We start from the raw sequence: 21,286 nt of genomic DNA on the forward strand, positions 1-21,286 counted from the left end.
GTGCAGGGGAGAGGCGCGAGATGGTGCAGGGGAGAGGCGTGCGATGGTGCAGGGGAGAGGCGTGAGATGGTGCAGGGGTGCGGCGTGAGATGGTGCCGGGGTGTGGCGTGAGATGGTTCCGGGGAGAGGCGCGAGATGGTGCAGGGGAGAGGCGCGAGATGGTGCAGGGGAGAGGCGCGAGATGGTGCAGGGGAGAGGCGCGAGATGGTGCAGGGGAGAGGCGCGAGATGGTGCAGGGGAGAGGCGCGAGATGGTGCAGGGGAGAGGCGCGAGATGGTGCAGGGGAGAGGCGCGAGATGGTGCAGGGGAGAGGCGCGAGATGGTGCAGGGGAGTGGCGCGAGATGGTGCAGGGGAGAGGCGCGAGATGGTGCAGGGGAGAGGCGTGAGATGGTGCAGGGGAGAGGCGTGAGATGGTGCAGGGGAGAGGTGTGAGATGGTGCAGGGGAGAGGCGTGAGATGGTGCAGGGGAGAGGCGTGAGATGGTGCAGGGGAGAGGTGTGAGATGGTGCAGGGGAGAGGCGTGAGATGGTGCAGGGGAGAGGCGTGAGATGGTGCAGGGGAGAGGCGTGAGATGCTGTAGCGGAGAGGCGTGAGATGCTGTAGCGGAGAGGCGTGAGATGGTGCAGGGGAGAGGCGTGAGATGGTGCAGGGGAGAGGCGTGAGATGTTGCAGGGGTGACGAGTGACATGCTGTAGCGGAGAGGCGTGAGATGGTGCAGGGGAGAGGCGTGAGATGGTGCAGGGGAGAGGCGTGAGATGTTGCAGGGGAGAGGCGTGAGATGTTGCAGTCGAGAGGCGTGAGATGGTGCAGGGGAGAGGCGTGAGATGGTGCAGGGGAGAGGCGTGAGATGGTGCAGGGGAGAGGCGTGAGATGGTACAGGGGAGAGGCGTGAGATGGTACAGGGGAGAGGCGTGAGATGGTGCAGTGGAGAGGCGTGAGATGGTGCAGTGGAGAGGCGTGAGATGGTGCAGTGGAGAGGCGTGAGATGGTGCAGTGGAGAGGCGTGAGATGGTGCAGTGGAGAGGCGTGAGATTGTGCAGTGGAGAGGCGTGAGATGGTGCAGTGGAGAGGCGTGAGATGGTGCAGGGGAGAGGCGTGAGATGGTGCAGGGGAGATGCGTGAGATGGTGCAGGGGAGAGGCGTGAGATGGTGCAGGGGAGAGGCGTGAGATGGTGCAGGGGAGAGGCGTGAGATGGTGCAGGGGAGAGGCGTGAGATGGTGCAGGGGAGAGGCGTGAGATGGTGCAGGGGAGAGGCGTGAGATGGTGCAGGGGAGAGGCGTGAGATGGTGCAGGGGAGAGGCGTGAGATGGTGCCGGGGTGAGGCGTGAGATGGTGCCGGGGTGTGGCGTGAGATGGTGCTGGGGAGAGGCGTGAGATGGCGCAGGGGAGAGGCGTGAGATGGCGCATGGGAGAGGCGTGAGATGGTGCAGGGGAGAGGCGTGAGATGGTGCATTGGAGAGGTGTGAGATGCGTGAGATGCAGTAGCGGAGACACGTGAGATGGTGCAGGGGAGAGGCGTGAGATGCAGTAGCGGAGACGCGTGAGATGGTGCAGGGGAGAGTTGTGAGATGGTGCAGTGGAGAGGTGTGAGATGGTGCACGGGAGAGGTGTGAGATGGTCCGGGGTGAGGCGTGAGATGGTGCAGGGGAGAGGCGTGCGACGATGCAGGGGAGAGGCGTGAGACGGTGCAGGGTACTGGCGTGAGACGGTGCAGGGTACTGGCGTGAGACGGTGCAGGGTACTGGCGTGAGATGGTGCAGGGTACAGGTGTGAGATGGTGCAGGTGAGAGGTGTGAGATGGTGCAGGGGAGAGGTGTGAGATGGTGCAGGGGAGAGGTGTGAGATGCTGCAGCTGGAGGCGTGAGATGGTGCAGGGGAGAGGCGTGAGATGGTGCAGGGGAGAGGCGTGAGATGGTGCAGGGGAGAGGCGTGAGATGCTGTAGCGGAGAGGCGTGAGATGCTGTAGCGGAGAGGCGTGAGATGCTGTAACGGAGAGGCGTTAGATGGTGCAGGGGAGAGGCGTAAGATTGTGCAGGGGAGAGGCGTGAGATGTTGCAGGGGAGAGGTGTGAGATGCTGTAGCGTAGAGGCGTGAGATGGTGCAGGGGAGAGGCGTGAGATGTTGCAGGGGAGAGGTGTGAGATGCTGTAGTGTAGAGGCGTGAGATGGTGCAGGGGAGAGGCGTGAGATGTTGCAGGGGAGAGGCGGGAGATGTTGCAGGGGAGAGGCGTGAGATGGTGCAGGGGAGAGGCGTGAGATGGTGCAGGGGAGAGGCGTGAGATGGTGCAGGGGAGAGGCGTGAGATGGTGCAGGGGAGAGGCGTGAGATGGTGCAGGGGAGAGGCGTGAGATGGTGCAGGGGAGAGGCGTGAGATGGTGCAGTGGAGAGGCGTGAGATGGTGCAGTGGAGAGGCGTGAGATGGTGCAGTGGAGAGGCGTGAGATGGTGCAGTGGAGAGGCGTGAGATGGTGCAGGGGAGAGGCGTGAGATGGTGCAGGGGAGAGGCGTGAGATGGTGCAGGGGAGAGGCGTGAGATGGTGCAGGGGAGAGGCGTGAGATGGTGCAGGGGAGAGGCGTGAGATGGTGCAGGGGAGAGGCGTGAGATGGTGCAGGGGAGAGGCGTGAGATGGTGCAGGGGAGAGGCGTGAGATGGTGCCGGGGAGAGGCGTGAGATGGTGCAGGGGAGAGGCGTGAGATGGTGCAGGGGAGAGGCGTGAGATGGTGCAGGGGAGAGGCGTGAGATGGTGCAGGGGAGAGGTGTGAGATGCGTGAGATGCAGTAGCGGAGACGCGTGAGATGGTGCAGGGGAGAGTTGTGAGATGGTGCTGTGGAGAGGTGTGAGATGGTGCACGGGAGAGGTGTGAGATGGTCCGGGGTGAGGCGTGAGATGGTGCAGGGGAGAGGCGTGCGATGATGCAGGGGAGAGGCGTGAGATGGTGCAGGGTACGGGCGTGAGATGGTGCAGGGTACTGGCGTGAGATGGTGCAGGGTACAGGTGTGAGATGGTGCAGGTGAGAGGTGTGAGCTGGTGCAGGGGAGAGGTGTGAGATGGTGCAGGGGAGAGGTGTGAGATGGTGCAGGGGAGAGGTGTGAGATGGTGCAGGGGAGAGGTGTGAGATGGTGCAGGGGAGGGGTGTGAGATGGTGCAGTGGAGGGGTGTTAGATGGTGCAGGGGAGAGGTGTGAGATGGTGCAGGGGAGAGGTGTGAGATGGTGCAGGGGAGAGGTGTGAGATGGTGCAGGGGAGAGGTGTGAGTTGGTGCAGGGGAGAGGTGTGAGATGGTGCAGGGGAGAGGCGTGAGATGGTGCAGGGGACAGGCGTGAGATGGTGCAGGGGAGAGGCGTGAGATGGTGCAGGGGAGAGGCGTGAGATGGTGCAGGGGAGAGGCGTGAGATGGTGCAGGGGAGAGGCGTGAGATGGTGCAGGGGAGAGGCGTGAGATGGTGCAGGGGAGAGGCGTGAGATGGTGCAGGGGAGAGGCGTGAGATGGTGCAGGGGAGAGGCGTGAGATGGTGCAGGGGAGAGGCGTGAGATGGTGCAGGGGAGAGGCGTGAGATGGTGCAGGGGAGAGGCGTGAGATGGTGCAGGGGAGAGGCGTGAGATGGTGCAGGGGAGAGGCGTGAGATGGTGCAGGGGAGAGGCGTGAGATGGTGCAGGGGAGAGGCGTGAGATGGTGCAGGGGAGAGGCGTGAGATGGTGCAGGGGAGAGGCGTGAGATGGTGCAGGGGAGAGGCGTGAGATGGTGCAGGGGAGAGGCGTGAGATGGTGCAGGGGAGAGGCGTGAGATGGTGCAGGGGAGAGGCGTGAGATGGTGCAGGGGAGAGGCGTGAGATGGTGCAGGGGAGAGGCGTGAGATGGTGCAGGGGAGAGGCGTGAGATGGTGCAGGGGAGAGGCGTGAGATGGTGCAGGGGAGAGGCGTGAGATGGTGCAGGGGAGAGGCGTGAGATGGTGCAGGGGAGAGGCGTGAGATGGTGCAGGGGAGAGGCGTGAGATGGTGCAGGGGAGAGGCGTGAGATGGTGCAGGGGAGAGGCGTGAGATGGTGCAGGGGAGAGGCGTGAGATGGTGCAGGGGAGAGGCGTGAGATGGTGCAGGGGAGAGGCGTGAGATGGTGCAGGGGAGAGGCGTGAGATGGTGCAGGGGAGAGGCGTGAGATGGTGCAGGGGAGAGGCGTGAGATGGTGCAGGGGAGAGGCGTGAGATGGTGCCGGGGAAGAGGCGTGAGATGGTGCCGGGGAAGAGGCGTGAGATGGTGCCGGGGAAGAGGCGTGAGATGGTGCAGGGGAGAGGCGTGAGATGGTGCAGGGGAGAGGCGTGAGATGGTGCAGGGGAGAGGCGTGAGATGGTGCAGGGGAGAGGCGTGAGATGGTGCAGGGGAGAGGCGTGAGATGGTGCAGGGGAGAGGCGTGAGATGGTGCAGGGGAGAGGCGTGAGATGGTGCAGGGGAGAGGCGTGAGATGGTGCAGGGGAGAGGCGTGAGATGGTGCAGGGGAGAGGCGTGAGATGCTGCAGGGGAGAGGCGTGAGATGCTGCAGGGGAGAGGCGTGAGATGCTGCAGGGGAGAGGCGTGAGATGGTGCAGGGGAGAGGCGTGAGATGGTGCAGGGGAGAGGCGTGAGATGGTGCAGGGGAGAGGCGTGCGATGGTGCAGGGGAGAGGCGTGCGATGGTGCAGGGGAGAGGCGTGAGATGGTGCAGGGGAGAGGCGTGAGATGCTGCAGGGGAGAGGCGTGAGATGCTGCAGGGGAGAGGCGTGAGATGCTGCAGGGGAGAGGCGTGAGATGCTGCAGGGGAGAGGCGTGAGATGGTGCAGGGGAGAGGCGTGAGATGGTGCAGGGGAGAGGCGTGAGATGGTGCAGGGGAGAGGCGTGAGATGCTGCAGGGGAGAGGCGTGAGATGGTGCAGGGGAGAGGCGTGAGATGGTGCAGGGGAGAGGCGTGAGATGGTGCAGGCGAGAGGCGTGAGATGGTGCAGGGGAGAGGCGTGAGATGGTGCAGGGGAGAGGCGTGAGATGGTGCAGGGGAGAGGCGTGAGATGGTGCAGGGGAGAGGCGTGAGATGGTGCAGGGGAGAGGCGTGAGATGGTGCAGGGGAGAGGCGTGAGATGGTGCAGGGGAGAGGCGTGAGATGGTGCAGGGGAGAGGCGTGAGATGGTGCAGGCGAGAGGCGTGAGATGGTGCAGGGGAGAGGCGTGAGATGGTGCAGGGGAGAGGCGTGAGATGGTGTAAGGGAGAGGCGTGAGATGGTGTAAGGGAGAGGCGTGAGATGGTGCAGGGGAGAGGCGTGAGATGGTGCAGGGGAGAGGCGTGAGATGGTGCAGGGGAGAGGCGTGAGATGGTGCAGGGGAGAGGCGTGAGATGGTGCAGGGAAGAGGCGTGAGATGGTGCAGGGAAGAGGCGTGAGATGGTGCAGGGGAGAGGCGTGAGATGGTGCAGGGGAGAGGCGTGAGATGGTGCAGGGGAGAGGCGTGAGATGGTGCAGGGTAGAGGCGTGAGATGGTGCAGGGGAGAGGTGTGAGATGCGTGAGATGCAGTAGCGGAGACGCGTGAGATGGTGCAGGGGAGTGGTGTGAGATGGTGCAGTGGTGAGGTGTGAGTTGCTGCAGCTGGAGGCGTGAGATGGTGCAGGGGAGAGGCGTGAGATGCTGTAGCGGAGAGGCGTGAGATGGTGCAGGGGAGAGGCGTGAGATGGTGCAGGGGAGAGGCGTGAGATGGTGCAGGGGAGAGGCGTGAGATGGTGCAGGGGAGAGGCGTGAGATGGTGCAGGGGAGAGGCGTGAGATGGTGCAGGGGAGAGGCGTGAGATGGTGCAGGGGAGAGGCGTGAGATGGTGCAGGGGAGAGGCGTGAGATTGTGCAGGGGAGAGGCGTGAGATTGTGCAGGGGAGAGGCGTGAGATTGTGCAGGGGAGAGGCGTGAGATTGTGCAGGGGAGAGGCGTGAGATTGTGCAGGGGAGAGGCGTGAGATGGGGCAGGGCAGAGGCACGAGATGGGGCAGGGGAGAGGCGTGAGATGGTGCAGGGGAGAAGTGTGAGATGGTGCAGGGGAGAGGTGTGAGATGGTGCAGGGGAGAGGCGTGAGATGGTGCAGGGGAGAGGCGTGAGATGGTGCATGGGAGAGGCGTGAGATGGTGCAGGGGAGAGGCGTGAGATGGTGCAGGGGAGAGGCGTGAGATGGTGCGGGGAGAGGCGTGAGATGGTGCAGGGGAGAGGCGTGAGATGGTGCAGGGGAGAGGCGTGAGATGGTGCAGGGGAGACGCGTGAGATGGTGCAGGATAGAGGCGTGAGATGGTGCAGGGTGGAGGCGTGAGATGGTGCAGGGGAGAGGCGTGAGGCGGTGCAGATGAGAGGCGTGAGACGCTGCCGCGGCGTGGTGTGAGACGCTGCCGCGGAGAGGCGAGAGACGCTGCCGCGGAGAGGCGAGAGACGCTGTAGGGAAGAGGCCTGAGATGCTGGGTGGGGAGGTGTGAGATTCTAAGGTTGTTGTGGAGGCGTTAGAGCGCATGGGGTCAGGCGAGAGCGAGTCTTCGGAGGTTCCATGAACGCATCTGGGTGTTTGCGCGATAGAATGCGCTGGGGGAGTCATGAGAGAGCATGGGGTGAGGCGTGAGGGAATTTGTGGCAAGGCGTAAGGGAATGTGGGACGGGGCGTCAGGGAACACGGGACGAGGTCTGAGGTAATTTGGGGCCTAGAAGGGGCGCAGGGGTCGGTGGTGCAAGTTGGTGTTGGGTAGAAGCGAGATTCTGATGGTGTACAGCAGAGTTGTGAGATGTAAGGGAGAGATGTGAGATGGCGTGGAGGAGAGTTGTGCGATGGTGTTGGGGAGAGTTGTTAAGTGGTGTAGTGGAGAGATTTGCAATGGTGTAGCGGAGAGATTTGCGATGGTGTAGGGGAGAGATTTGCGATGGTGTAGGGGAGAGATTTGCAATGGTGTAGGGGAGAGATTTGCGATGGTGTACACAAGAGGTGTGCGTTGGTGTAGGAGAGAGGTGTGCGATGGTGTAAGGGAGAGGTGCGCGATGGTGTAGGGGAGAGGTGTGAGATGTTGTAGTGGAGAGGTGTGGGATGGTGTAGTGGAGAGGTGTGGGATGGTGTAGTGGAGAGGGGTGGGATGGTGTAGTGGAGAAGTGTGGGATGTTGTAGTGGAGAGGTGTGGGATGGTGTTGTAGAGAGATGTGCGATGCTGCAAGGGAGAGGTGTGAGATGCTGGAGGCGAGAGGCGCGAGATGGTGCAGGGGAGAGGCGCGAGACGGTGCGTGGGAGAGGCGCGAGACGGTGCGTGGGAGAGGCGCAAGACGGTGCGTGGGAGAGGCGCGAGACGGTGCGTGGGAGCGGCGCGGGACGCTGCAGAGGAGAGGCGCGGGACGCGGCCGCAGAGAGGCGCGGGACGCTGCCGCGGAGAGGCGAGAGACGCTGCCGCGGCGAGGCGTGAGACGCTGCCGCGGCGAGGCGAGAGAAGCTGCCGTGGAGAGGCGTGAGACGCTGCCGCGGAGAGGGGCGAGACGCTGCCGCGGAGAGGCGAGAGACGCTGCCGTGGTGAGGCGAGAAACGCTGTAGGGGAGAGGCCTGAGATGCTGGATGGGGAGCTGTGAGATTCTGAGGTTGTTGTGGAGGCGTTAGAGCGCATGGGGTCAGGCGAGAGCGAGTCTTCGGAGGTTCCATGAACGCATCTGGGTGTTTGCACGATAGAATGCGTTGGGGGAGTCATGAGAGAGCATGGGGTGAGGCGTGAGGGAATGTGTGGCAAGGCGTGAGGGAATGTGGGACGAGGCGTCAGGGAACACGGGACGAGGTTTGAGGTAATTTGGGGCCCAGAAGGGGCGCAGGGGTCAGTGGTGCAAGTTGGTGTTGGGTAGAATCGAGATTCTGATGGTGTACAGCAGAGTTGTGAGATGTAAGGGAGAGATGTGAGATGGCGTAGAGGAGACTTGTGCGATGGTGTTTGGGAGAGATTTGCGATGGTGTAGTGGAGAGATTTGCGATGGTGTAGGGGAGAGGCATGCGATGGTGTACACAAGAGGTGTGCGATGGTGTAGGAGAGAGGTGTGTGATGGTGTAGGGGCGAGGTGCGCGATGGTGTAGGGGCGAGGTGCGCGATGGTGTAGGGGCGAGGTACGCGATGGTGCAGGGGAGACGTGTGAGACGCTGCAGGGGAGAGGTGTGAGACGCTGCAGGGGAGATGTTCGAGACGCTGCGTGGGAGAGGTGTGAGACGCTGCAGGGGAGAGGTGTGAGACGCTGCAGGGGAGAGGTGTGAGACGCTGCAGGGCAGAGGTGTGAGACGCTGCAGGGCAGAGGTGTGAGACGCTGCAGGGCAGAGGTGTGAGACGCTGCAGGGCAGAGGTGTGAGACGCTGCAGGGCAGAGGTGTGAGACGCTGCAGGGCAGAGGTGTGAGACGCTGCAGGGCAGAGGTGTGAGACGCTGCAGGGCAGAGGTGTGAGACGCTGCAGGGCAGAGGTGTGAGACGCTGCAGGGCAGAGGTGTGAGACGCTGCAGGGCAGAGGTGTGAGACGCTGCAGGGCAGAGGTGTGAGACGCTGCAGGGCAGAGGTGTGAGACGCTGCAGGGCAGAGGTGTGAGACGCTGCAGGGCAGAGGTGTGAGACGCTGCAGGGCAGAGGTGTGAGACGCTGCAGGGCAGAGGTGTGAGACGCTGCAGGGCAGAGGTGTGAGACGCTGCAGGGCAGAGGTGTGAGACGCTGCAGGGCAGAGGTGTGAGACGCTGCAGGGGAGAGGTGTGAGACGCTGCAGGGGAGAGGTGTGAGACGCTGCAGCGGAGAGGTGTGAGACGCTGCAGCGGAGAGGTGTGAGACGCTGCAGCGGAGAGGTGTGAGACGCTGCAGCGGAGAGGTGTGAGACGCTGCAGCGGAGAGGTGTGAGACGCTGCAGCGGAGAGGTGTGAGACGCTGCAGCGGAGAGGTGTGAGACGCTGACGCGGAGAGGTGTGAGACGCTGACGCGGAGAGGTGTGAGACGCTGACGCGGAGAGGTGTGAGACACTGACACGGAGAGGTGTGAGACGATGTAGGGGAGAGATGTGAGACGATGTAGGGGAGAGGTGTGAGACGCTGTCGCGGATTGGTGTGGGACGGTGCCGCGGAGATGTGTGGGACGGTGCCGCGGAATGGTGGCGGATGGTGCAGGGGAGAGGGGTCGGATAATGCAGGGTAGACTCGACATTTGGTGCAGGGGAGAGGCGTCGGATGACGCAGTGGAGAGGTGTCCGATGGCGAAGGTGGGAAGTGTCAGATGTTGCAGGGGAGAGGTGTCAGATGATGCAGGGGAGAGGGTGCGAGAGGGTTGGGGGAGGTTGCGAGAGAGGGCGAGGGAGGGCGCGAGAGAAGGCGGGGAGGGTGCGAGAGAATGCGGCGAGGGCGCAAGAGAAGGCTGGGACGGTGCGAGAGAGGGCAGGGGAGGGCGCGAGTGAGTGTGATTTGGGTTGTGTGCAAGATTGTGTTGGGGTACGTGTGTGAGGGCCAGGGAGTTATGCAACCATGGGTTAGAGGTATGAGGGAGTGTTGTGGGAGGTTTGAGGGAGTCATTGTGGGGTTGGTGGGAGTGAGTGCATGCAGACGGGTGATGGGTGTGAGTGTGTGATTTGGGGAGGAAGATGAGAGAGGGTTTGTGGTTGTGCGAGTGTGGGGGGCGTTCTGAGAGAATGTTTGCGTGTGAGAGCATGTGATTTGGCGGAGTGGGCATAAAGAAATTTGGATGAGCTGTGAGAGATTGTGGGGATGGTTGTGAGAGTGTGAAATAGTATACATAGAGGGGGTGAGTGTGGAGCAGTGTGGGTGGGGCTGTGAGAGTGTGGGTGGTGGTTGTGGGACAGTGTGGTGTGTGGGTGTGGGACAGTGTGGTACGTGAGTGTTGGTGGGGGCGGTGTGATAGAGTGTAATTTGGGGGGTGGTGGGTGTGAGAGAGTCTGATTTTGGGAGGTAGTGGATGTGAGAGTGTGATTTAGTGGGGTGTGGGTGTGAGAGAGTGTGGGGGTTGCGTATTGTGAGTGTGAGAGATGGAGTGAGGGGTGAGAGAGAGTATTGTGGGTGTGAGCTCCTGTGCTGTGAGGCATGAGAGAGTGTGGGTGAAGGCGTGAGAGTGTTTTGGGGGCAAGGCTGAGAGGGAGAGATTTGCGAAGGAGGTGTGACATCGTAAGAGGGTGTGGTTTGTGTTAGAGTTGGTGGGTGTGAGCGTGTGTGATTTGTGGGGGTGGTGGGTGTGCGAGAGTGTGGGAGGATGGGTGCGAGAGTATGGGGGGGATGTGTGAGGGGTATAGTGTATGTGCATGTGTGATTTGTGGATAGTGAGTGTGTGGGGGAGGTGTGTGTGTGTGGGGGAGGTGTGTGTGTGTGGGGGAGGTGTGTGTGTGTGGGGGAGGTGTGAGTGTGTGTGAAGGTGCATGAGCGTGTGTGGTTGGGGAAGTGTGAATGTGTGATGGTTGTGAGACAGTGTGACTTGAGGGAGTGGGTGTGTGCGAGTGCGAGGAAGGTTTGAGAGAGTGTGGGGTGGGTGTGACAGTGTCGGGGGATGTGAGTGAGTATAGGGAATGTGAGAGAGAGAGTGCACGGCCACAACGTGTCCATAAGTTTATCTCACTCCCACTATCAGGGTTCTCATTCACATTCACTCACACACACCATCATGCACTCTCATCCACATTTACAGTGGGTGAGGGTGAGTGACTGAGCACCCTGAGACTGGGTGTGAGCCTGACACACTTTCACACACCCTATCATTACTCATTGTTTTTTTGCTCAGCAGGTTGTTTCTTTGCATACCTCAGTTTTATTTTGAAATCTATGTTTATTGTCATGCCAGAGTTTAACCTTCTGAAATTTGCTCATCAGCTCCTTCAGTGAGAAAAGTTTTTAGATGTGGCCCCCGTTACGTGAAGATTGAACAAGCGTACTCTAGAGCCATTATATCCTTCCTGTAATGTAGTGACCAGAACTGTGCAATTCCAGCTGTTCCATAACAGTTCCAGCATTACATCCCTACTTTTGTACTCAATACCTCGTCCAATAAGGGAAAACATTCCACATGCTTTCTTTACCACCTTATCCTGCCACCTTCAGAGACCTGTGAACATGCACTCCAAAGTCGCTCACTTCCTCTACCCCCCCTCAATATCCTCCCATTTTTTTGTATATTCCCTTGCTTTGTTTGCCTTCCCCAAATGCATTTCCTCACACTTCCCTGGATTGAATTCCATTTGCCACTTTTCCACCCACTTACCCAATTGATATAATTCAGGAGACAACAGATATGAACTACATGGCTAATTTTTGTCATCCGCAAATTTCCCCATTATACCTTCCACACTTAAGTCCAAATCATTAATATATACAACAAACAGCAAGGGTCCCAACACTGAGCCCTGTGGAACACCACTGGAAACAGTTTTCTATTTGCAAAAACATCCATTGATCACTATCCTTTGTTTCCTGTCACTAAGCCAATCTTAGATCCAACTCACCACCTTATCCTGAATCCCATGGGATTTCAATTTTTTGACCAGTAATCATGTGGGACCTTGTCATATGCCTTACTAAAATCCATGTAGACAACATCCACTGCACTACCCTCATCAATCCTCCTTGTTACTTCTTCAAAAAATTCAATTAAGTTAGTAAGACACGATCTTTCTTAAAGTACGGTGACCCAGCAATGGATGGAGTGCTCTTGTTGTGGCCTAACCAGAGCTTTATAAAGGTTCAGCATAACTTCCCTGCTTTTGTGCTCAAAGACCTCTATTTATGAAGTCTAAGATCCAATATGCCTTGTTAACCACTCTATCAATATGTCCTGCCAGCTTAAAAGATCTATGCGCATTTTTGCACCCACATCCCATCCTTGCCAGTTCCTCTGTGCCTACACACTCTTTAGAACTGTGGTATTAAGTCTGTTTTGCCTTTCCCTATCCCTTTTTCCAAAATGCATCACCCTGCCCTTGTCTGTATGAAATTTCATCTGCTACTTGCTTGTCCATTCTGCTAGCCTATCTGTGTCCTGTTGCAGTGGATTGATATCATCCACGCTGTTTACCACTCCTCTAATTTTGGTATTACTGGAAAATTTTAAAATTTTACTCTGTATTCCAACATCAAAGTCATATGTGTATCAAACAAAACAATTGTCTTAGCATTGACATCTGCCTACCACCCTCCAGTGTTTAAAAAAAACATTTACCATGACTCGCTGTTTTCTGCCCTTAAGGTAATTATTTATCCAAGCTGACTCTGATCCTCCTATTCCATGAGCCACAATTTTGTTAACCAGCCTTTTACGTGCTACTTTATCGAATACCTTCTAAAATCCATGTAGACAATGTTCACCCGCCATGAACCTTCTGAAAATTGAATTCGATTAGTCAAGCATGATCTGCCTTTAACAAATCTGGGCTGGCTATTCTTAATTAACTCAAACCTCACCAAGTGTCTATTGATTTTCTCCTTTATCTTGAATGATTACTTTGCACCAGTTTTCAGCAATGAGCAATGCAGCTGTCGTGAAAATTGTAAATGCCAAAATAACTGAGGATATCATCTTAAAAAGAATTAGAATCTTCAAATCATAAAGGACTGCTAGTCTTGGTGACATATGCCCTAGGGTGCTTAAAAGAATCGGTTACGTGCTTCCTCATCCCCTTGGCATACCTTTAGTAATTCACGAAAATAGAATTGGGCTATCAGCCCCTTAAGACCTGCTCCACCTTCAATTAGATTTTGGCTGATCTGTGCCTTAACTGTATTTACCCACCTTGTCCCTTAATTACCTAACCTAATAAAAATCTTATCAATAAAGTTTTTCAAATTCTAATTGACCTATTGGAAAGGGTTCCAGATTTCCACTCCCCTCTTGTGAAGAAGTACTTCCTGACATCACTTCTGAATGGCTTTTAAGGTTATATCCCCTTGTTCTGGATTCCCCCACCTGAGGAAATAGATTATTTCCATCTAACCTGTATATAGGATATACAACACAGAAACAGACCATTCTGCCCAACTTGTTTCTTCTGGAGACCCAAATCTCCTCCCATTCCAACTACCTTGGATCACTCTTCACAGTCACAGACACAAAATACATTCCAGAAATAATTGGAAACCAAGGATCTAGCCAGAATGAAAAACTTAAATCAGTATAATTAAAGAAATAGGGCTAAAGAAATTTAATGGAGCTAAGTAGCAACCAGTCCTTTGGACTTAACAACTTGCATCCTAGGATTTTAAGAGAAGTAGCTGCAGAGACAATGGATGCGTTTGTTTTGATCTTCCAGAATTCCTTTAATACCAGAACAGTTCGCAAGGATTGGAAGGCAGCAAACATAATCTGCTATTTAAAAAAGGAGAAAGAGAGAAAACTGGGAGCTATAGGCCTGTTCGCCTTACATCAGTCAGAGGCAAAAGGTCTATTATGAGGGATGTTGTAATAGGGGATTTAGAATCAGTTTGGACTCAACTTAATCATGTTATGAAAGGGAAATTGACCAGAATGGTACAAAGGTAGAGGGTCTTTAGTTACATGAAGAGACTAGAGAAGCCTGGATTCTATTCCTTAAGAGCAGAGAGGGTTAAGAGGACAGTAACATTCAAAATCATGAGGGCTCTTGATATAATAAATTGGGAGAAACTGTTTCTCGCTTCCCCAAAGAAACATGAGGTCCGTCATGAAAAGTCGATGGCAAGGCAAAATCACAAACAACAAAGTCCTTCGTTGTGCTGGGTTCAACAGCATGGAGACCACCCTCCAGAAAATTCAACTTATTACGGGTAGGCCGTAACTCCCATAATGATGAGTACGGAATCCCCGAGCAGATCTACCACAGAGAACTGTCTCAGAGCAAATGACATTAAGGTGGTCAGTAGAAACGATACAAGGACACTCTTAGAGCCTTACAAGCTTCTGAATTACAAACCACCTGTTTTTTGGAAAACAGTAGCGGACCAGCCCAGGTAGAGACAAGCATTGAAATTTGGTTCAGCCTGCTTCGAGGACTATCTACACTAAACCTGCAACATCCAACATGCCCAGAGGAGGACCAGAGGTGGCGCAGCTGCAGAAGTTCTCTCAAGCACCAACAATGACAACATGAACTGTCAGTTCTCTGTACGTCAATGTCAGACTCTTCAGCCACGCGAGGAAGGCGATGAAGTCACACAGCTTGCACATACTGCAATAACAAAGAGCACCAATACGTTTCCACGCTTTGTGTTGTCTGCAGACTTTGAAATTATGCCTTTTACACCTAAGTTAGGATCATTAGTGTATATCAAAAAGATGTGATCCTAATATTGACCCTTGGGGACACTCCTTCAGTCTGAAAACAACTGTTCACCATTACTGTTTTGTTTCTATCCCTTAGAAGGGGCAAATATCTAATTATTGGAGGTGCACATGCATGGGCATGTAGTTGAATAGCCTGCTGGCATTCACTGACAGGGCTCATATTTAATTTATTTTTTAGAACTTGCCTATTTGGTGGCCTGCAGGAGCCTGTATAACAGCTGATTAAGTTGAATGTTTTTTCTGAATATAACAAACCTGCCACTAGCTGCATTCAGGACAAACCAATTTGATAAAGGAGGCACAAAACAATTGTTAACCTCTTGATTCCTATACCAATATGACATAGGGTTGCCAGCCCACCCGGAATGGTTGGGAGTCTCCTGTAATCGGCGTCAATCTCTAGGTGGCTTTTAAAAGCAATCTGGAGGATATTAAAAGGCAAAGGGTTCACTTTTACTCCACCTTGCTCCTGTCACTGGAAAGCGAACAAACAAATTGATGACGTAAACATAAATCTGGCTTGTTAGGATTGTCTACATTATCTTGGGAAAGGTGCACATTTCTGAAATAATATAGTTCACCTCACAGATCCTAGAAGATCTCATATCAGTAAACATAACTGAACAATTCACCAACAGGGAGTGGGACCACAATTCTGAGCTGCTGTTGCGCTTTGGACTCAGTTCATGCTCTGAGCATTTCCAGGTTCTGCAAATGATGTTGGGGTGGAGTGTGCAGCTCTGGCAGTTTGTTCCATAAATCTGGGCGTGAGAGTAAAACAATTAAATATCGACATTTCAAACAGATCTCAGTTCAAGTAGATCTGTCAGGAGCAAGATAGACAGGTCCAAGCTTGCCAGTTAAAGGTGCTGGTTTAATTATTCACATCAGTGTGACGTGAGAAAAACTTTTACACAAAATGAGTAGTACGGGTCTGGAATGCACTGCCTGAAAGTGTGGTGGAGGCAGGTTCAATCGAGACATTCGAGGACATTAGATAATTGTTTCTATTCAAATAATGTGCAAGGGTACAGGGAAAAGGCAGGGTAATGGCATTAGGTCATAATGCTCATTTGGAGAGCCAGTGCAGACATGATGGGTTGAATGGCCTCCTGCGCCGTTGAGATTTTGTGATTCTGTGATCACTGAATCAGGAGGGTAGTCCAAGGACTTTAATAAAATACAGCATCGCATCAGTTGCAGTTGTTGCCAAATTTGATGTACTATTAACTGTCAGTGTATTCTAAGTGTTGTTTTATTTGTTTTCTTCTAATCCTGGGATGTCGAACACAACTCATGTTGGAAGGCAGATTTAAACGTTTAAATCGGTTGTTGTGAGGGAGAGAAAGGAGAAACTAAAAAGAGAAATAAATGTCAAAAAACTGAATCTGATCAAGGGAAATGGGGTGAGGTAGCAAGATGGATGAAAATTTGGGCCAGTGAAGAAATTCACCTACTCACACCACGCTGCCGACTTTCTGTGACGTCACTTCCACCAATGTCTTCCAGAATATGTACCACCCGAGTTGGCAAACCTAATATGGCAGGTGACACACGTACACACCATTATGAATGCTTTGGTGCCATTGAGTTTCTAAATCATTGTCTAAATGGGAGAGAATTGGCAGAAGAGGAAGGAAATGCAAAAAAATTATTTATGATCTTGTACCATATTTTTAAGGATACCAATTTTCTGATTAGCCATTTAATCAAACTCTAAGAATGTCTTATCACAATTTGAGGATGTAGGCTTCATAAAAATGTTCAGGGAGGGAAGAGAAGCATAACTTCACTTTTAAAAAAAGAGAAATTGTCCGTAGAAGTTGTTTGGTCAGAATGGTGGCCCTGTGGCTGCAAAACCACTGTCATTCTTTTCTTTGGTTGTTGACCCAATTACACAGATGGGGAAGAATTTTTTGCTCACATGCGACCATGCACCCAACATGTTTGAGCCTAAAATAGCGCCTGATGACATCAGGTGAGCGTCCCAAAGTCATTGTGCACACTTATGTGAAATTTCAGCGGATGCATGCAGGACACCTGCCATTAATTAAGAGGCCAGTTAAAGCCATTAAAAAGGCAATTGACGGTGATTTCTCGTTGCCTGTACGATTTCGTGCTTGTCACACGGGCAGGCAGGCAGCTGACAATTTCAAAAACCTCTTCCACAGGCAGGGTAAAAAGGGTCAGCAGCATTACCAGTGTGAGTAGTGAGGAGTTTGGTAGGTAGTTTGCTGTTGGTGACTTATATGGCAGCTTCATCTCTGTTTGCGTCTTCATTCTTAGCATTTCCAGGCTTCATTTCAGGTCTCCTTGGTGTCTCCAAGGACCCCAGAGAATTCAGACTGTGTGGACCCTTCCACACAGTATCAAATAGTTGCCTGTTTCTCTGGTAATGGGGATTGTGGTCTCTTCTGAGGAGGAAGAAAATGGTAGATGGGAGAGGAGGCCAGTTGTCCCAATGCAGCTTCTCGGGCAGCGACCTGTGGGAGGAGAGGTGTAGGCACAAGGTTAGCAGGAAATCCAAGGCAAAAGGGGCCACATAAGACCCATTATCCTGCTGCCAGGGTTTACAGGCGGCGATGCAGCTACCTCAACATGTTCGAGGTGCAATGCCAAAGGAGGCTTTGCCTCTCCAGGGAGATGGTGTTCTCCATCTGTCAGATGATTGGGCCCGAGCTCACCTCTGACTGTGTGGATGGACACCCCATGCCAGTGGCTCTGAAGGTCACAGTGGCCCACATCCGGCACTTTCCCGGGATCAGTGGGGGGTCTGTGTGAAGTCTCACAATCAGCTGTCCATAGTTACGTCAAGCTGGTGACAGAAGCTCTGTTCAGGTGGGTATCGACTTTCATTCATTTCCATATGGATGAGGCCAGCCAGGCCGAGTGAGTCAGAGGCTTTGCAGCAATTGCTGGGTTTCCCCGCATCCAAGGTGCAATCGACTGCACACATGTGGCCATCAAGACACCAGTGGGTCAGCTGGGTGCCTTCATCAACAGGAAGGGATTCCGCTCCATGAACGTGCAGATAGTGTGTGACCATAGGATGCATATTCAGCAAGTCTGTGCAAAGTACCCTGGCAGCTCCCATGACGCATACGTACTGAGACACTCCCAGGTGTCAGTATTCTTCAGTGCTCCAGCCTGACAGGATGGATGGCTGTTGGGTGACCAGGGCTATCCATTGAAAAGGTGGCTTATGATGCCTCCCCGTCACCCAAGAACAGAGGCAAAGCAGCAATATAACAGGAGCCATACCACCACAAGGGTGGTGATAGAGAGAATATTGGTCATTTGAAGATGTGCTTCCGATGCCTGGACCGTTAGGGGGAGCTCTACCTTACCCCAGAATGGGTGTCACTGGTAGTAGTTGCATGCTGCACTCTCCACAATCTGGCACTGGCAAGGGGGGACCACTGGAGGAAGAGGATGTTGACGCAGTTGCGCAGGCCACAGATGATGAGTCCAGTAGTGAGTCAGAAGAGGAGCACGTGAGAAGAACGCTGAGGCTGTGGAGGCAGACCTCTGAAGCCTCCAGGGAGGCAGGGACACCAGGGATGCCTTGACACTAGGCTGCCAAATAAGCTCTACCTCGTGCCAGGGCTGCTGCCTCCATCCCGGATGTCTGAAATGACCCTTTCTTTTGACCCCAAAGTCCACTTAGTGCCTGTGCAATAAAGTTTCGAGCCACCCATGCCCAGCTTCATATACTGGCATACCCAAAAGCACAGTAAATAAAAAAGGTGAAGCATACTGCCACGATGACAGAAGAAAATTTATCTCCTGTTGGTACTCATAAATTAACAGAACCTTCTCTGGTCTTCAACTCCAGACCGGTTTAAAAAAATCCTCTTGTGCTCATGGTGCCTTAAACTTACATTTGTGAGTGCTATGTCTTGGTGCTCCCATTTCGCTGGTACTGGCATAGAGACAGCCTGCTGACTCTGCTGTCCTGTCGGCCTTGATGACCTTGGTGGTCGTCCTCTGACCAGTGTAGCGTGTGTAGGCCCCGCCTGGAAGGGAGCGGCCAGCGCCACAGCTGGCACCTCCCTAGTTGCGACAGCCTCATCAGATGCCACAGTCACTGGCTGAGGGGCAGAGGAGCTGCTGCTGTCATCCAGAGCACCCTGAGAGGAGCCCACAGGTTTGACAAGCAGCCCATGCGCCAACATGAGGTTGACCTGGACCTTCCTGCTCACTATTGATGGACGGGCACCCAGCTGGGATACTGGGTGCCTAATCCATCTCCACATGGACACTAGCCACCCAAGGTCAGTGCTTGCGTGAGGGTTTGTAGGTTTGTGTGCAACCCCAGGAACCCCCGATTCTGTTCCTGGTGCTGCCTTTGCATGAGAGTCGCCACTCTCTCAATGGAGAAGGCAAGTACGCTCGACCGTGAGGGCCACCAGTGTTCATGCTCCACATGGACTCCTCCATAACGGACACCATGGCACGCATACCCTCATGGATCTCCGAAAGATCCTCCCGGACATCTCGCTGGATATCCAGCATCTGCCGCCTAATGGATAACTCCAGAGACAACTCATCATCTGCCTTCAACTGAGCATCGTCCTGGTCTCCAGCAGTCCTTCGACTGCTGGCACCCTGGAAACTCCCTGCCTTCGCCTGCATCTCAAGTGAGTGTGAAGTGCCCTCACCGCTGTGTACCGCCATTCTAGCCGAAGATCTAACGCCCACCGAGGTGCAGGTATCTGCACTAGTGCCTGGTTCAGAGAGCAGGTGTGACACAGGTGCATCTGGAGCCTGCGGGTCCTCTGGCATCATGTGTAGGTCTTCGGGATCCTGCTATTGGGTGCATGGTGGCAAACCTAAAGGAGAAGAAGGACATGTCATTAGTTTCAGTCATTTCACTGTCACTGTGCATGCCAGGCACCCTGGTGAGACCATGGGGATGTACATCATGGTGCCATTGTCTTTCAGTGATCAATGGGGACTTAAGTTTTGAGGCTCCCATCAATGATAAGACTACACAAGAATGTTTGCAGCATCTGAAACTCTCATCTCTCTGCATTGCACTCTTACCTTCATTAGAGACCCCAGCCTCTCTGCAGCCAGTTGACCAAGGAGTGGGGCGCCTCTCAAGGTCCAAGGCGTCCTGCTCGTATCTGGAGAGAATTAGAAGGTTAGCTGGGTTTGCACTGGTCCAGACTTTCTACATTGTTGTGGGCCATCTTCTCCTGAAAGGACAGAGGTGCATTGATTAGTCCCCTCTCTACCTGCAGTGCCAAAGCAGTCTGGCCAATCCCATCTGAGGAACACCTTGCAGGGCACGTCTGAGGAACACCTTGCAAGGCACGCAGTCCAAGCAGACACTGCTCAACATCCTTGACCAGCTCCAGCATCATTGACAATTGTCACCACGGGGTGATGGCCAGACCTTAACACTTCACCAAACTGATCCATGCCAAAACGGCACTCACGCTTCCTGAACGCAGCAATTGTTAAAGCTTTTGCGGCACTGGACCCAGGTGTGCCACACCACATCATGGTTGCTGACCAGCATTGTCACCTCCTCCCAAGCTCTTTTTGTTAGGTATGGTGGTCGTCTCCTTCCATCCCTGGGGACAAATGTATCCATCCTGGCAGTCACCTCCTCCAGGAGAACCACGAGGCACACGTCAAAAAACCGGGGGTCGGGGGTGGGGGGAGCCAAGTGCCCACCCGACCTGCCCTCCTGCCTGGCGTCTGCATCCGTATTACTCTCCATAATTTATACCCTGCTGAGGTTGGGCGGTGTCTACTTGGACTGAGTGCCTTGCAAGATATTCCTCAGATGAGGTTGGCCAGACTGCAATGGCACTGCAGGTAGAGAGGGGACTAATCAATGCTCCTCTGTCCTCGCAGGCTTCCAGGATCTGACTCTGCCGGTTTTAAACCGGCCGCCAGGTTGCCATTGGGCCCGGCGGCCGATAGGCTCCCACGCCTACCTGCCAGTTGTTGACCATTGGAGAGCCGCTGTTCATGCTCGGCGGGTCTTAATTGGCCCACCAGTGTGAAATCGCGGTCAGGGACCGATTGTGGGCAGCAGCCTGTTTCCTGGCCACTCCCAGGCCTGTTGACCACACCTGCATGCCAACCCCAAAACTCTAGCCATCATATTTGCTTTAAAACAATAAGGTTGGATGACAACACATGTATACTGGAGTGAAGGATAAACGCTCAATCCACTGACTTGTCCTTCATTTCAATCATATTTGCATTTTAGTAGTCATTGTTATAAGTCACCAACAAATCAGCATACATTTTCAAAATATTAATTAAAAGATCTAGACATGAGATAATGGAATGCTTTAAAACTTGTGCAATGACACACTCAGTACGGAGAAGAAATTGTATGAAAATAATTATTAGACTACCTCTCCCCCCAAAATGCAGTGAATTTAAAGTTAATAAAATGAAATGTGAATGATTTCTGGTTTTGTGCATCTTGCCCCTTTTAGTCCCAGAGAAGTATGTTGAACTTTCTTTCCTCCACCCACCCTGCCACCTCCTGCTTTTAGACTGTAACCTCATCCAGCCAACTGTCCATAACTTTCAATTCTGCTGTCCTTAATAGCTGTGCAGTAAGCACCTATGCTGTCTCTGGTATCTGATGTAGTGTGGACCAGCCAAGAAGGTCAGCTGATATTTACTCAGAGGAAACTGTTTGCTTTGCAGGGCCGAACATCTGTATGTCTTCTTTGTGCAGTGGTCTCCAGATGTGTACGGGAATGAAACTGGAGAGTCAGTGAAGGAGCCAGGATTCATGGTTGTCATAAAGAATGAGAAGTCTGAAATGAATGAGAGTTCCAACAATGAATCAGTGCTGAAAGATTGGGAGGTAAAAGTATCCTGTGATTAATCCCTGTCCTATTTTGAGAAGCTACATAGAAATCTTTATCTGGTCATTTTTTTTTTAAAATCATGCATGTATGTCTTAAATTTTATAAGAACTAGGAGTAGAAATTCAAATTGAGCAGTTGTGTAAAATGGGTGTTATTGGATCAGTTGT

General features: G+C 53.7%; 1 protein-coding gene across 1 annotated transcript in view; it reads left to right on the top strand.

Annotated features, from left to right (window-relative positions):
* Nucleotides 1-21,286, top strand: part of oxr1a (oxidation resistance 1a) — a 338,586-nt gene that overhangs the window by 303,029 nt on the left and 14,271 nt on the right. Inside the window, exon 9 of the mRNA XM_041189241.1 lies at nucleotides 20,953-21,115. Within this exon, the coding sequence (XP_041045175.1) occupies nucleotides 20,953-21,115 (163 nt within the window). The remainder of the gene's footprint in view (nucleotides 1-20,952; nucleotides 21,116-21,286) is intronic.

The sequence above is a fragment of the Carcharodon carcharias genome, chromosome 6, assembly GCF_017639515.1.
Source record: "Carcharodon carcharias isolate sCarCar2 chromosome 6, sCarCar2.pri, whole genome shotgun sequence".
Taxonomy (NCBI): Eukaryota; Metazoa; Chordata; class Chondrichthyes; order Lamniformes; family Lamnidae; genus Carcharodon; species Carcharodon carcharias.